Raw genomic sequence first — 14,008 nt, 5'->3', positions numbered from 1 at the left:
CGCTGCGTTCGGCCAGCGCATTGGGTTCCCAGTGATATTACTGTAATACCCTCCGAAGCCGCGTAGTGGGTCCCGGAGGAAATAGGTTTTAGTCAAAATGTCAAATATGCTAAATGCCCTCCATATGACGCTGCGTTCTGTACTCACTCATGCACCGTTTCTTCATTTTGCAGTTTTAACCGTCGCGCCGCATTCGTGCATTGGATCCCAGTGAGATTACCGTAATACCCTCCAAAGCCGCGTAGTGGGTCCCTGAGGAAATAGGTTGTAGTCAAATATGCCATCTCATTAGACTTCCAGAAGAAAAGAGGCTCTCTCCTGCAGCCGTAGCTCGCTGCTCAAACAGAGAATTGCAACTTCAGTTCTTCGTTGATGCAGAAGCAGTAATTAGGATTTTGGGATTCAAATCGGATCGAAGAGAACTAGAGAATAGCTGAGGTCAAGTTCTTGATCTGTCACTTCTTGAGTGTAAGTAAGGTTTTCCTATTTGAGCTAGGATAAGAACATCATCTTGATCAGGAAAATTGAGAAACCAACACAATGCTGAGTCGCTTCCTTGGAGATCATCGTATGGGACAGATCCGGCGAGCTCTTCGGAAGGCCAAGATCACTATTCTTTGCCTGTTCTTAACCGTTCTTGTTCTTCGCGGCTATTTAGGCGCTGGCGAATTCGGCACTCCAGAAAAGGATTTTGAAGAGATAAAGAATCATCTTCACTTCCTCAGGCGTGCTGAGCCTCTCCGTGTTCTTGAAGAAGCTCAAGCTACGTCTACGGAGACGACGGAAAACAGCAACAATTACAGTACATTTGATCCGTCGAAGATAGCCGTCGATGAGGAAGGAGATGACGAGAAGCCTGACCCTAACAAACCGTATAGTCTTGGACCAAAGATATCTAATTGGGACGAGCAACGAGCGAAATGGCTCGCGGATAACCCTGATTTTCCCAATTTCATTGCTCCAAGTAAACCTAGGGTTCTGCTTGTTACAGGTTCCTCGCCGAAACCATGTGAGAATCCCGTCGGCGACCATTACTTGTTGAAGTCGATCAAGAACAAGATCGATTACTGCCGTCTCCATGCAATTGAGATATTTTACAACATGGCGCTTCTTGATGCCGAGATGGCGGGGTTTTGGGCGAAGCTACCTTTGATTCGTAAGCTCTTGCTGTCTCATCCGGAGATCGAATTTCTGTGGTGGATGGATAGTGACGCCATGTTTACCGATATGGCATTCGAGATTCCATGGGAACGATACAAAGATCACAACCTTGTGATGCACGGTTGGAATGAGATGATCTACGATAAAAAGGACTGGATTGGTCTGAACACTGGAAGCTTCCTGCTTCGGAACTGTCAGTGGTCGCTTGACATACTTGATGCTTGGTCTCCAATGGGTCCAAAAGGGAAGATTAGAGACGAAGCTGGTAAGATCCTTACAAGGGAGCTCAAAAACAGGCCTGTTTTCGAGGCAGATGATCAATCCGCCATGGTTTATCTCCTCATCACGCAGAGGGACAAGTGGGGCGACAAGGTATACCTCGAGAATCATTATTACTTGCATGGATATTGGGATATTTTGGTCGATAAATACGAAGAGTACATAGAGAAATATCACCCTGGCTTGGGTGATCATCGATGGCCCCTGGTTACTCATTTTGTGGGTTGCAAGCCTTGTGGGAAATTTGGGGATTATTCTGTGGCGAGGTGCCTGAAGCAGATGGACCGAGCGTTCAATTTTGGTGACAACCAGATTTTGCAGATGTATGGTTTCACCCACAAAACGCTCGCTAGCCGTAAAGTGATGAGGATTCGGAACGAGACTAGCAGTCCTCTTGAAGTCAAGGATGAACTCGGTTTGCTTCATCCATCTTTCAGAGCTGTCAATGTATCCTCTCCCTCCTGAGTGCTGCTGTCATCACCAGTGAACGCAAATCCATCTTCGAGCTTCCATCTCGGGATCATCGAATGCCATAGAAAATAGAAGAGGGTCATGAAAATTAATTTCATTTTTTCACAATTTTTTCGTCTCTGATAAATGTTCGAGACTAGAATGACATAAAAAGAAATAGCCGATTAGTTCTTTATTTTTGCGAGTCCGGAGACTTGATTTATGCAAATTATTCCTCTCCAACAGTAAACATAGATGGAATCAAGTTCCTTGCGAAATTAACTCGAGCCATCATCAGATAGACTGGAAAGGAGGATCCATTAACTACTTGCTTTACTGTTTGACCTTTCAACTAGATTACTCTTTCGGGCAGGAACTTGGATTCTGGGACGAACAGATTAGTGCAAAGGTACAAGGAATTCCATGGTTTCTCCTGACGCCCAACAGAGACCCTCGTTTGTGAAATTTTCTTTCTAGTTAAGTTGGATCGGGAAAAATCTCGAGACTTTTCATTATGGAGATCCAGATTTGACGGAGAAACACAAAAATGTTTAGCCTTTACTTGACTACTTATGGGGAAAAAGAGAGAGATATACATGTACAAGGGGTGCAGGGCATAAGCCATATTGTGTCACGTGGTATTTTAAAATCTGATGGTTAATTGTGTTTGGGTGTTTTTTGTAATATTCATTTTCGAGTTGAGATCTCACCCGCCCCATTTCTTGTTAGTGATTCTTCGAGATGAAGCAGAAGGCGTTATTTCCATCCGTGGATTACCTTGTGTTTACCATCTAGATGCCAAATCTAAAACCAAGCCTTATTTTTGCTTTTCGATCAGGTCCAAATGAGTAATTTATTGAAGTTGCAAAGAAAGGTTTTCTAACTGTTTGAGAAAACAAATCTATTGAGATCGGATGGAGTAGGAGGTAAAGAGAAATTGAATCGATTATGATAAGAAACATAACAATAATAAAATAATAATAATAATAAAAAAGAAATGGGCGAAATTGAGAAGCCGTAAGTTGCAGCAACCGGTTGGAAGAGGAAAATGGGGGTGGTGGAAACCTCAACCTGAATGGAACGATTAAACAATAAAAAAAACATACCTAAACATTTTCTACCACCCAATTTTAAAGTGCCACGTGGTACAATATTGCATATCCACTGCACCACACCGCACCGTTAGATTTTTGCACAGCAGAATCTTTTTTCCGTAGAGGAGATGAACCTTAGTTATGGATAGAGTCAATTAATATGATAGTGTAACAACCAGATTATGAGACGAAACTGATATACTCACCAGAGTTTTTGGGGACCTGGGGTCCCTCTCTTTCTACTCCCAGAGAAGATTCCTGCAACAGATAGTTTGAGCTCATAAACTACCAAAGCATGACACTCACAAAAGACAGCTTAACCCCCTCAGTTTACTTTACTCACCTGCCAAGTCTGGTTTTAACTTTTAATGCAAAATGAAGCATTCCAGAGAAGATGTTCTTAACCTGACCCTCTGACTCAAAAAAGGGGGAAATTTTCATCCAGCGCCGTCAACTCAACCCAGGTACCAGAGCAAAAAATCAACAGCTAATGAATGGCTCTTTAAAAAGATGATTAGACTAACCTCTTTTTTTTTTTTATCAATTATCATGAAAAATTATTATTTTAAATTATTTGTTATCACTTTTTATTTTCATTTAAAATAATAGAAAAACATCCAAAATCTATAATAAACCGTTTGTTAAAAATTTCATTATCTTTATGTATCCATATTTTACTTAAATTTTATAGTTAAGATGAAAATAAAATTGTCAATACACATTTTTTTTATAAAACAGTGAATACACATTTGCTCAGTATCATTTTCTAACAATTTTTTATTTTGCCATCAAAATTATTTTTCATTCTATAATTTATTTTCAACAAAATTCACCAAATCATTTTTCATTCTTGAATGATAATAAATTCTTGTACTTATTTCTTTTAAATAAACATAATAGAGAATGAGAATTGATACAAAAAAAAGCTAAACGAATGACAATCCGCAGATATTGTCATTATCAATTTCAACCAGAAAAAGAAGCTCTAAACTGCTACATCTCAATTGTATTGCACCTAAATTGGAGCATGTGGTGAACAAATCCGGATCTTCTCCCCGTCGGGGGAGCACAGATGGCTTTCTGACCACAAAAATGAGGGGAGGTTATTTTTCACCATGAGCCCCACTGGTTTTTGTGGTCAGGAAACGTCGGGGAGCACTTTGTCGCTGATCTGGACTCGTGGTGAACCATGTTAATACGACTGTCAGCTTTACCTGTGACAGCCATTAACTGAGATATTAAGTGCCTTCACCTAAAAATAAAAAGCCACCACTCTGTAATAAAGAGTAATGGGTAGCATTCCTGTTATGTGTTTTTTTTTTTTTCTTTTTTCCTTCATCTCTCCCATCATCCTGGTAAAAATACCACCCACAGCACCAGGCTGTGACAGTTGAGCATCACCAGCAGTACTGGAGTATGCAGAAGAAGTATGTTTGCTTCCAGACACATGACTTATAAACAGAAGATCGATTGTCCACCTCAAATACAATGGAAAACAGGAATCACTCAAAAACAGTATGGTTGGACCACTTCTCACGGATCTAACTAAATTCACCTGAATCACAGGATAAAATCTAGCTGCCTTCATATAAGACCAGTTAAACCATGTGCTTGCGATGCACTCAGGTGAGCCACACCCATTCAGACCCGAATCCAAATAAGTCATTAAACAGTGAGAGACACCAACTTGCCCCATTTGGTCTCAGGTGAGTCATACCCTTCCAGACTCGAATCCAAGGAAGCCACTAAGCAGCTATAGGCACCAATTCACCCAAATCATCTTGACTGCCATGCATATATGAGTTAAAGATCCTGACCCATTCGGCAAAGCTTCCTCAACGTAATGGAGGTTCTTTTCTTTTGACATATTTCATGCCCTTCCCACACTTGAATCCCCGGATTGCGGTTTATCTCATGTTTCCAAATGTAGCGAGCTTCCCCCCACATGAGAACTAGAGAACCTGGGTTCAAATAAACAGGGATCTTCTTCATAGAAGCATCTACTTTCTCTTCACAATTAATGTCTTCTGTTTTGACTCGTGAGAAGTGCATCACACATGCAGATTCCAGGGAGATGATAGCAATTCCATCATCGAAGCGCATGAGATCCACATGACCACAAATTCCCTGAATAAACACAGAGGAGCTAAATATAAAGCAATAATGTCTGAAAGGCCAAGTCAAAGTCCCAAGGGGAAAATGCAAGTATGCAACATCACCTCAATATGACACTTAAATATTAATATTTAAATTTCATATTGGAACAACTTGATAATCTATGTGGCCCCTACTCAGAAATTAATCAACTCTATTTCTCTTAGTTATTAAAACTAAAGGGGAAGAATGATAGGAAGACATGTAGTGCCCACATATTTGAGTAAAATTAGAACAGGCACTTTGTCAGCAAAGCAAGATTGCAAATAAACCAAAAAGGGGGCAACACAAAAGCAAGGCAAATAACACATCTCTTCGAAAGACAAAAATAAGAAACTCCAGCATGCATGACCTCATGATTTTGTGTCTATAAATCGCATGTACAGGGTCTCCATTCATATTATAGAGCAGAATATTTACAAGAATTGATGTAAGTAATGTCAACAGTAATTAGTATACCAAATGAATCAGTAGAAATCATCACCGCAAGTCTGAAATAAGCAAAACTTCAAGGCAAGATCACTGGTACCTTGTGAGATCTCAAGAATCTCAAGAAAAGAGTAAAGGTTTGGATCATATTTACTGAAGCCTATGATTACCACTTAAGTACTTAGAATGATATTTCTTTAATGTTGCTCAATAATAATGAATCATAACATACAGCACTGGTGAACAATTACAAAAGCATCTTTCTCCTTTTTTTGTAATGGTATAAAGCTGTGACAGAATTTAGTTCAGGCTAGATCATGTCAACCATGATACCCTCTCTAGTCTGAACGTTTAAAAGGAAATTATGATTCTCTGCTAAAACTGCCTTGCAACGGGCTTGAGATACAACCACTGCTGGTCTTGCTTGATCATTAGTTGTGGACAACTTGACAACTAAGGCTTCATTATGTCCCCTCCAGAGAATTCTACAATTTGCAAAAGCCCCCTTCTGGTACCAAGGTTGCTTGCTTTGAGGGCAGGAAGAGTCTTCAGTTTTTTCCTGGACTACTCAGCTAGCTTCTTATACCTTTTCTTGGGTTCAATATGGGTTTGATGTACATGGAATCTTGGGACTCATGCTAAACCCATTCTTGTCATACATAATTGATAAATTGTATTTGAAGGATCAAAAACAGTAACCTAACAAAATCTTTTCGCAGAGAATGAACTTCAAATTCAAAAGGTTATTTATAGCACAAAGACCAACAAAGACAATACCTTAGGGGTAACTTTAGAACAACATTATGATAATAGGGACAGAATTGCAAACACAGAGTGGAGGTAAATACCAGAACTAAAATAATATGAACCAAAGATCATCAAGTAGAGATGAGCAAAGGAGCCTTGGAATTTTGATGTAAAAAAAAGGGCATATCTAGTTAGTTACTAAAACAGAAAGTAGATCACAACTCGACTTCTTAATAGATGGAGCAATTGAAGGAACAATATGAGGGAATTGAGAGAACAATAAGAACAACAAAGTAACGCTCAGGCTTCACACTACCAAGTGGATCAATTTGACGGAATACCAACCTACCTTAGTAAAAAACAAAGTGTCAACATGGAGAAGAATGATTTGCAAAGCAACTATCTTTTTCAATTGATGAGCGAGTGCTAACCCTCTTACGTAAGTCTCCATTTATAGACGTCCTAAAGATATAGATTTAGATGCATCAACCAACAACTAGTAACACCCACCTAACATTGATTCAACCATTATCTACTCTTGACAAATGAAAACTCCTTTTGGCAGTGGGGTTTTTGTATTTTCACATCACAACACTTTTATTGACTTTGATACAATTATCAAGTTCCAATATATATTGGACTAGATTTGGGCTTTGGTCTAGCTGATGAAGATCATTATATGTTGCTGGACTTAAACTTTCTAGAGTGGTCCTGGCCCATGAAAGCCATGGACTGATTTGAGTCATATCCTTAGGCCATTTATTAGCCTAACCCATGCTTCTTTTTTCAATAGTATATGCCTTCAGTCCTGCATCACCAAGATATAGGCTTTGTCGGATAATAAAGAAAAAGGATCTGTTATTGGAGCTCTAATGAAATTGATAATCAAACGCAAAGGTATGATATTGCTAGATCTAGTTGAGTAAAAGTTGTTCAGGAAGGACACAAGACATTTATACAACTACAATTGTCAAACTAGCAAACTTGTGTTTGGGTCATATCCTTAGGTCATTTATTAGCCTGACCCAGGCTTCTTTCCTCAATAGTATATGTCTTCAGTCCTGTATCACCAAGATATAGGCTTTGTCGGACAATAAAGAAAAAGGATGTGGTTATTGGATCTCAAATGAATTTGATAATCAAACACACAGGTATGATATGGCTAGATCTAGTTGAGTAAAAGTTGTTCAAGAAGGATGCAAGACATTTACACAACTACAGTTGTCAAACTTGCAAACTCAGTTTGTGAACTACAGCAAGTTAGAATAAAACATAAACACGATTAGACAGATAGACATGTCCTCCACTTACATACCTCTCCTGGTTGGTATACATTGACAATTAATTGATCAAAAAGAGGCTCTCTCCATAGTAAATCCAGTGGCAAGGGGCAATATTCTTCCCCACCCTCACATTCAAAGGCATACTTGCTTAACCAAACCACTTCACGAATATATGCAGAAATTTCAGTAGCCCACAATGGAAGTTCTCCAAAGCCCATAGCCTAGCAAGAATGAAAGGAGAGCTGATTTTAAAAAATAAGAATAAATAAATAAATAAAAACCAAAATGGGGGAAAAGATTTAAGATAAGCCTACTTAAATGCATTATGCCGAAAACAGACCCATTTCTTAGGTAACCAGTAATAATTGAAGTGCTTGTTTAATAGATATGCACATATTTTAGTTCTTCATAAACAATTGTACAGGCTTCTTCAGTTATTGGCCTGATACAGCAGTTTCATCTATAAGCTTCCCTATCTTTCATGTTTAATACAATTCAATCATGTGAATCATAGGTAAAGTCTTTGTCATAATATGAGATTGTTTTTTGCCTTCTCCCATACAACCTTCTCAAGACTCAGGAATTGCAGCAGCTATATACAGCAACAACTCAGCTTATCCAACTAAATGGGCCCCGCTTAATATGTAATTGCCCTACAATCAGGCTCCAATTGAGATCATACTTGATACAAGGCATAAGCTATGCATTTCTTACCTCAACATTTCTTCTAAGGTCATTATAGGCCTATCCCTGCTTCTTTTAGTTCAAAATTGGAGAGTTACCCTATCCTGTTGAGGCCTACACTCAACCGAGGTTTCAAGTTCATCCCAGGCTGGATATTGAGGTTCCAATATTGGACCTATAGCTAACCTGTGGGTAGGGTTTCGAATGGTGCCAGGCTACAATGTATTTTGAGTATTTAAGGTTAGTTTACTTGTATTCTAGCCTTACATTAGTAAATCAGAATGACCCAGGGTCCTTCATCTCCAGAAAAAGTAGCACCTTGAATGCAGAATTATAATACAGTACCTGATTATGAGAGGACTGGGTGAACCACCCTTCTGCAAGAGCAAATAAAGAATGTTTGAATTTGAGAAACCCAGAAGGCAGCCAAAAAAAAAATTATTACAAAATCATGTCCTACAATAGACTAAAACAACATAAGGACTGATCAATCGGAATGGAGGTGCACGTTAAACAATTAATAGAATAGCCTAAAGAATTGAAAAAATCCGGTACTGAACTGTAATACCAATAGATGATTAAGGGTCAAAATGACAAGGAAAACAAAAAGGCTGTTGAATATAGTAGTTAAAATATACCATTTTCAATAGCAGATAACAACGAAGATTGTCGCTCCGGGGAAAGGAATTCTCTGCACAACCATAGACCATTGACCTCTTCAACCTGATTCCAAATAGGAACTCTATTGTTCGGCAAGCCTAGATGTAAAGCCTCAAAGCTATCTTCTTGGCTGTCCGAAAATTCGCCAAAAACCTCATTAAGAATCTGATCATGCTCCTGCGTACCCACAGAGTCCATTGCACTTCCGAAACATCGCTGTTCGTTATCTTCGCTTTCCGATGACTCGCCAAATACGTGTTCCAGGATCTGCTTCTGCTCCTCCACATCGTTCTCCTTCTCCATTGGCAGAGGCAGTTGAAGCCCCTTCGTAGTAATTCAGATTTCAAAGAAGCCTTGCCACCGTTTCGCTGTATTATACTTCGCATGGGTCTCCTTGATCTCTGCATTCTTTTGCTTACTTCTCCTCGGAGGGTGTCAATGGACCGGGTTCGGACGGACCAGACTAAGCCAACCTTGACTGAACCTAAATCTGACCCAAGCCCACCCAAAAGTAAGAGGCCTCAACCAAACCCTACCCAATGAGGTTCTTCTAGGTTAAAAACTCAACAACAAGTATTTGTTAACGGTGTCAAAGAAATATAAACTCTCGACTTTTTTTTGTTCTTTCTTTTTGGTAAATTAAACTTTTTTTTTTTTTTTTTTTTTTAGAAATTAAACTCTTGACCTCTTATGCATAAAAAGTGTTAGTCGTCTCCGAATGAACTACTGATCCATTAAGATAGGGATACCTCGTTAAATAATTATCCAAACTCAATTTGTATAATTAAATCAAATCAGATAGAGCAATGGTGGGTTGGCTCGAGGGCTAAACTCAAACCTTACATGACCATGTCAGGTAGCTATTGTGTAACTCAAACCCTGCGTTTTGGGTTTAAACGTTGGGCCAGGTTTCGGCCAGTTCGGGCCTTATAGGTGTCAACATGTCAGTCGAATGATTCAATTAAGTTGAATCAATTTTGAGTGTTGTTCGAACAACAATAGCCCAAACTATTTGAGGAAGTATAGATTGGCCCATTTACTCAATTTTTATCTCTATAATAATTTGTTTTACTCTATTCATTCAGAAGATAATAGAGATGTCTATTTTTTACCAACGCAGAGTTGTTCTAGTAGTGAAACCAACATCTCTTAGTAAATAGCAAATTGCACTGACACTCCAAAATAGATGCCTTAAAGTACTGACACCCCACTTTATGTTTAAAAAGCACAGAGACCTCAAAATTAAATTTTCATTTGATATATTTGTTCAATTTGTCACTGAAAACTTTTCACACTATTTATTATAATAATATTTTTTAAATTAAACAATAATTTAACTATTTTCAGTGATAAATCTGACAAATATATCCAATAAAAATTTAATTTTGGAAACTCTATGCTTTTCAAACATAAAGTGGGGTATAATGCTTTAAGGCCTCTATTTTGAGGGTACCAATGCAATTTGCTCAAAAATAAACTATTTTTTGGGGCTGACAACATCAACTTAGTATTTCAAACTTTCAATCAGCTTTATTTAAGGTCATGCTATATATAAGGCTTGACTCTTATATATCATTTCTCATCATTTTCCTCAATAATATTTTAGATTGAGTAAATAGCGTTGATACCCCAGAATAAATGTCTAAATGCATTGATGTTCCCTTTAAGTTTTAGTCTAGAAGCAAAGACATAGCTTAATAGGAAAAATACAATAACAAAGTAGGAAAATAAAGGATAAGCAAAGAAGCAGGGAAGAATAAAGAGGGGGAACTTCAACATTATAGGTTCCCTTTGATTTTTCTTTTCTTTTTTTCCAAGTTCAATATGACTCTGCATTCACCCTGTTTGGCAACATATGCAAAACCATAAATAATAACACAAGCAAAACACACTTACAAAAGTAAGAAATAATCTACCATGTTTGACAAAATTGTTCACGTCCATGCAAGAGAAAAAAAAATTCACTCATTCTGCAAAAAACCTTCCTACACCCTTCTTTATCGTAAAGATGACTACCCTTTGCTTGCATCTTTATTGGGTATCACAGAGATAATATTTATAAGTAAACCCAACACCCCAATTCCCATTTTATTATAACTCGTCCCTATATGAGTAATTGACCAAAAACCCATTCCAACTATTGTCATAGTCAAGCTCTAATTGTCAAGACCCACATATGTTACTGCATAATGTACAAATTGCTACTTTTATATCTCTCAGGATGTATGTAAACTAGGCAATGCCATATGAGTAGTTATAGGAAAAGCATGACCTTTCAAATGAGATGTACAAACAGATGACTTGCAAATATAAATGAACAAATGAAAAAAACAGTCTTAACAGCAACTAAATACACAACATAAGGGTGTATCCCAAAAGCACCAAGGACAAGAGGGTCGAGCTTGTCGTTGTTCTCTTACGATGGCGTTTCCACCAGCAATATTGCATGAATGATAGCAGTATTTAGTGTTTATCATTTACAATGTTGTTTATAGGGCTTGGACAATCGAAACTGCAAAGACTCAAAAACCATATGCAAATGCATAAGACGAAAACAGTAAGAGAGATGATACCTAATTGGCTGTAAATAATGGATCATAATAATTGATGAGATAATTACCCAAATACTTAAGGGCCTGTTTGAAATCTCTGGATTCATGAATCTGAGAATTATACTCGTTTGGTTGTAAAAATCTCTAGATTCATGAAATCTAGAGATTCATCTTTTTACACTAAAAACGTGAATTTGTAGATTTATGGGTAATGGGTGAAATCCAGAGATTTCAAAAAAGCTATACATTTGCACATTCACAAAAATCACGTCGATCAAATAGTTTTTTAGGATGAATCCACAGATTTCATTCTACAACCAAACATCTAATTTTATAAATTATAACTCCATAGATTTGAAATATTTAGATATTTGAAATCTCAAGACTCATGTAACCAAAGAGGCCCTAAAGTTATATACTTAATGTATTGAGGGAGCTATATATCGATTGACACATTGTACTTCACATTGGATCATGGATATACTTGAAATATTCAAGTAGACGTTTTTGGTTTTTTTTTTCTCTACATACAAGTAGAAATTGAATTCAAACATTTCTTCATTTATTCCTTTGTCTTGAAAGTAAACATTTAGCATATATATTCTATTATGATTCCAACTATCATTTTCAATTATACCAAATAAACATCTTTCTCAATATATATATTGACGCTTTTAACACGTGCATTTGCACGTGTATTTTTATTTGTATATATATATATATAGGATATTATAATATTTTATATAATATCAACAACAGTCAAACCCACGACCTATTCATTAAGAGGTGCTAGTCATTACTAATTGTACAATCCCATTCATTACGATATTAGTTTGTGACTAGTACAACTGATCACTTGCTTTAGAACCACGATCATCGAGATACGCATGGCACATCGCATATGTCAAATGCATTATTTGGCATGACGTCAAAGGTGAAGAGCCAGAGCTGCTATTGTGGTTAAGGATGTCAATTATGTATCGATACAATTTTTTCGTATCGAATCGCATTGTTTTAAACTTTGATACGGTTTGTACCGAAACTGTTTTTTGGGATTCGGTACGGCGCAGTTTTAGTTTTAGGTAGTATACCGTTAATATGTAATGTAGTATACCAAAACTGTATTGTATAATAAATTACTGTACCGAATTTGACACCCTTATATCTAGGTTGGGTTGGGATCAATTGTTAAGTGAGAGAGAGGAAAAAAAAAGACTTCAAATTAAGAAAGCTTAGATTGAAAGTATACCATATGAAGAATATAAGTATACTACTCTTCTTCTCCACATATTGTAAATCTGAACATTTAAAATATTAACTAAAAGACCATATACACAACTAATACCATAAACACTTTTTAAGTTGTAAGTGAAGATGATTAGAAGAATCTTACAAAAAAAGAAAAGAAAAAAGCTGATTAGAAGAATGAGTGTTTTATCTTAAAATTATACCGCACTATATATCAAACCGTACCATTTTTCTTGTACTGGTTTTTTTTGTTGAAACTGTTCTGAATTATTTTTATACAGTACTTTATAAATTTGATACGATACAATTTTGGTATGAGGATTTGAAATTCGGTATGATACTGTACCGTATCGAATTGGCACCCTTAGACGTGAGTAGCTCATACTGATAGATCTCTTTATAAAGAAGGTAATATGGTACAGTTGTAGAGAACGATAGTTAGGTGTTTGTCAAATTTGATTCCAGTTAAACGTTAAAAATCACCACCACGTGCTTGCCTAAATCACCCAGACGGTGTTGCTTCCTCAAAAGAGGAAAAAGACAAAATAAATGTTGAAGTTGTCCCAAAGCAAAGAACAGAGGCGTGTAATTATGATTTATATCATACATTCACACCTCACTGTTCTGTACTCGCCTAAACCATGAACACTATTACTATATAAACCTCACAGCTCGAAAGCAACTGCGTTTTCTCCACCATCGTTGGCGGCTAGGTCCCGTCATTTGAGTTCTTTCGGCACAACATTCCCCTACACTCGAAACCCTAATTTATATATTTATTGTATCAGAAATTCTTCGCGGAATCAAAATACAACAATGGAGGCTCATCTAGGGCAGAAATCTAAGCAACAGGAGGAGTTCACAGTGTCCGTCTCATTCTCCGCTTCTTCTCCGTTTTCATCAGCATTGGCTCGTTTCAGTATCGAAACTCAAGGTCCACAACTACGGTTCAACCTAGAGTCGGAATCAAGCGATGATATAGTAGTTGATGGTCGAACTACTACCGTGAATCTTTGGACTGCTCAGGTGAATATCAGTATCAATTTGAAATCTTGACTCGATTTTGTATTACCACTTATTTGAAAAGCTTTTGCTTCCACGCAAAATGTCTTCTTGTTGGTTCATGTTGTTAACGAAGATGTTTTTCAGCTGTTCAAGTTACAGCCCGTTGAATCACTGTGCGTTGAGGAAAGTTCTACATCCAGCGAGGATGAGGACGAGGTACGTGCGCTTTTATGTTTACTATTCTTATTGCGCCCTGGACTAT

General features: G+C 37.4%; 2 protein-coding genes and 1 pseudogene across 5 annotated transcripts in view; 2 read left to right on the top strand and 1 right to left on the bottom strand.

The window, feature by feature from the left end:
- Positions 1 to 321: 321 nt before the first annotated feature.
- On the top strand, positions 322 to 2,068 carry LOC149019727 (xyloglucan 6-xylosyltransferase 2 pseudogene; annotated as a pseudogene).
- Positions 2,069 to 4,115: 2,047 nt separating this feature from the next.
- LOC149019726 (2-oxoglutarate (2OG) and Fe(II)-dependent oxygenase superfamily protein) lies at positions 4,116 to 9,329 on the bottom strand. Its single transcript, XM_089153708.1, has 4 exons — positions 8,920 to 9,329; positions 8,627 to 8,658; positions 7,630 to 7,818; positions 4,116 to 5,111 (listed from the first exon to the last, which is right to left on the bottom strand). The coding sequence occupies exons 1-4, from the start codon at positions 9,242 to 9,244 to the stop codon at positions 4,788 to 4,790; spliced, it is 870 nt and encodes a 289-aa protein (XP_089009834.1). The 5' UTR covers positions 9,245 to 9,329; the 3' UTR covers positions 4,116 to 4,787.
- A 3,986-nt stretch (positions 9,330 to 13,315) lies between these two features.
- Positions 13,316 to 14,008, top strand: part of LOC149019725 (putative histone-arginine methyltransferase CARM1) — a 29,265-nt gene continuing 28,572 nt past the window's right edge. For all 4 annotated transcript variants that reach the window (XR_016173124.1, XR_016173123.1, XM_089153706.1 and 1 more), the window contains exons 1-2: positions 13,316 to 13,767; positions 13,891 to 13,962. Coding sequence is in view for 2 of the 4 variants with exons in the window: in XM_089153706.1 (XP_089009832.1) it covers positions 13,558 to 13,767; positions 13,891 to 13,962 (282 nt within the window). In the remaining 2 variants the exon portion in view is untranslated. The remainder of the gene's footprint in view (positions 13,768 to 13,890; positions 13,963 to 14,008) is intronic.

Source organism: Hakea prostrata, chromosome 4 (assembly GCF_041222555.1).
Source record: "Hakea prostrata isolate BN-2017 chromosome 4, UWA_Hpros_2, whole genome shotgun sequence".
Taxonomy (NCBI): Eukaryota; Viridiplantae; Streptophyta; class Magnoliopsida; order Proteales; family Proteaceae; genus Hakea; species Hakea prostrata.
Note: the sequence above shows the minus strand (reverse complement) of the source record. Positions and strands in the feature narration are given on the sequence as shown.

What these genes read in the sequence shown, in the direction of transcription:
- LOC149019726 (XM_089153708.1), bottom strand. Translation starts at nt 9,244, where the DNA reads ATGGAGAAGGAGAACGATGTGGAGGAGCAGAAGCAGATCCTGGAACAC. An exon ending in CCCAGTCCTCTCATAATCAG is followed by an intron (nt 7,819 to 8,626) that starts GTACTGTATTAT and finishes CATTCTTGCTAG; the next exon opens with GCTATGGGCTTTGGAGAACT. An exon ending in ATGTATACCAACCAGGAGAG is followed by an intron (nt 5,112 to 7,629) that starts GTATGTAAGTGG and finishes GTGTTTATTCAG; the next exon opens with GGAATTTGTGGTCATGTGGA.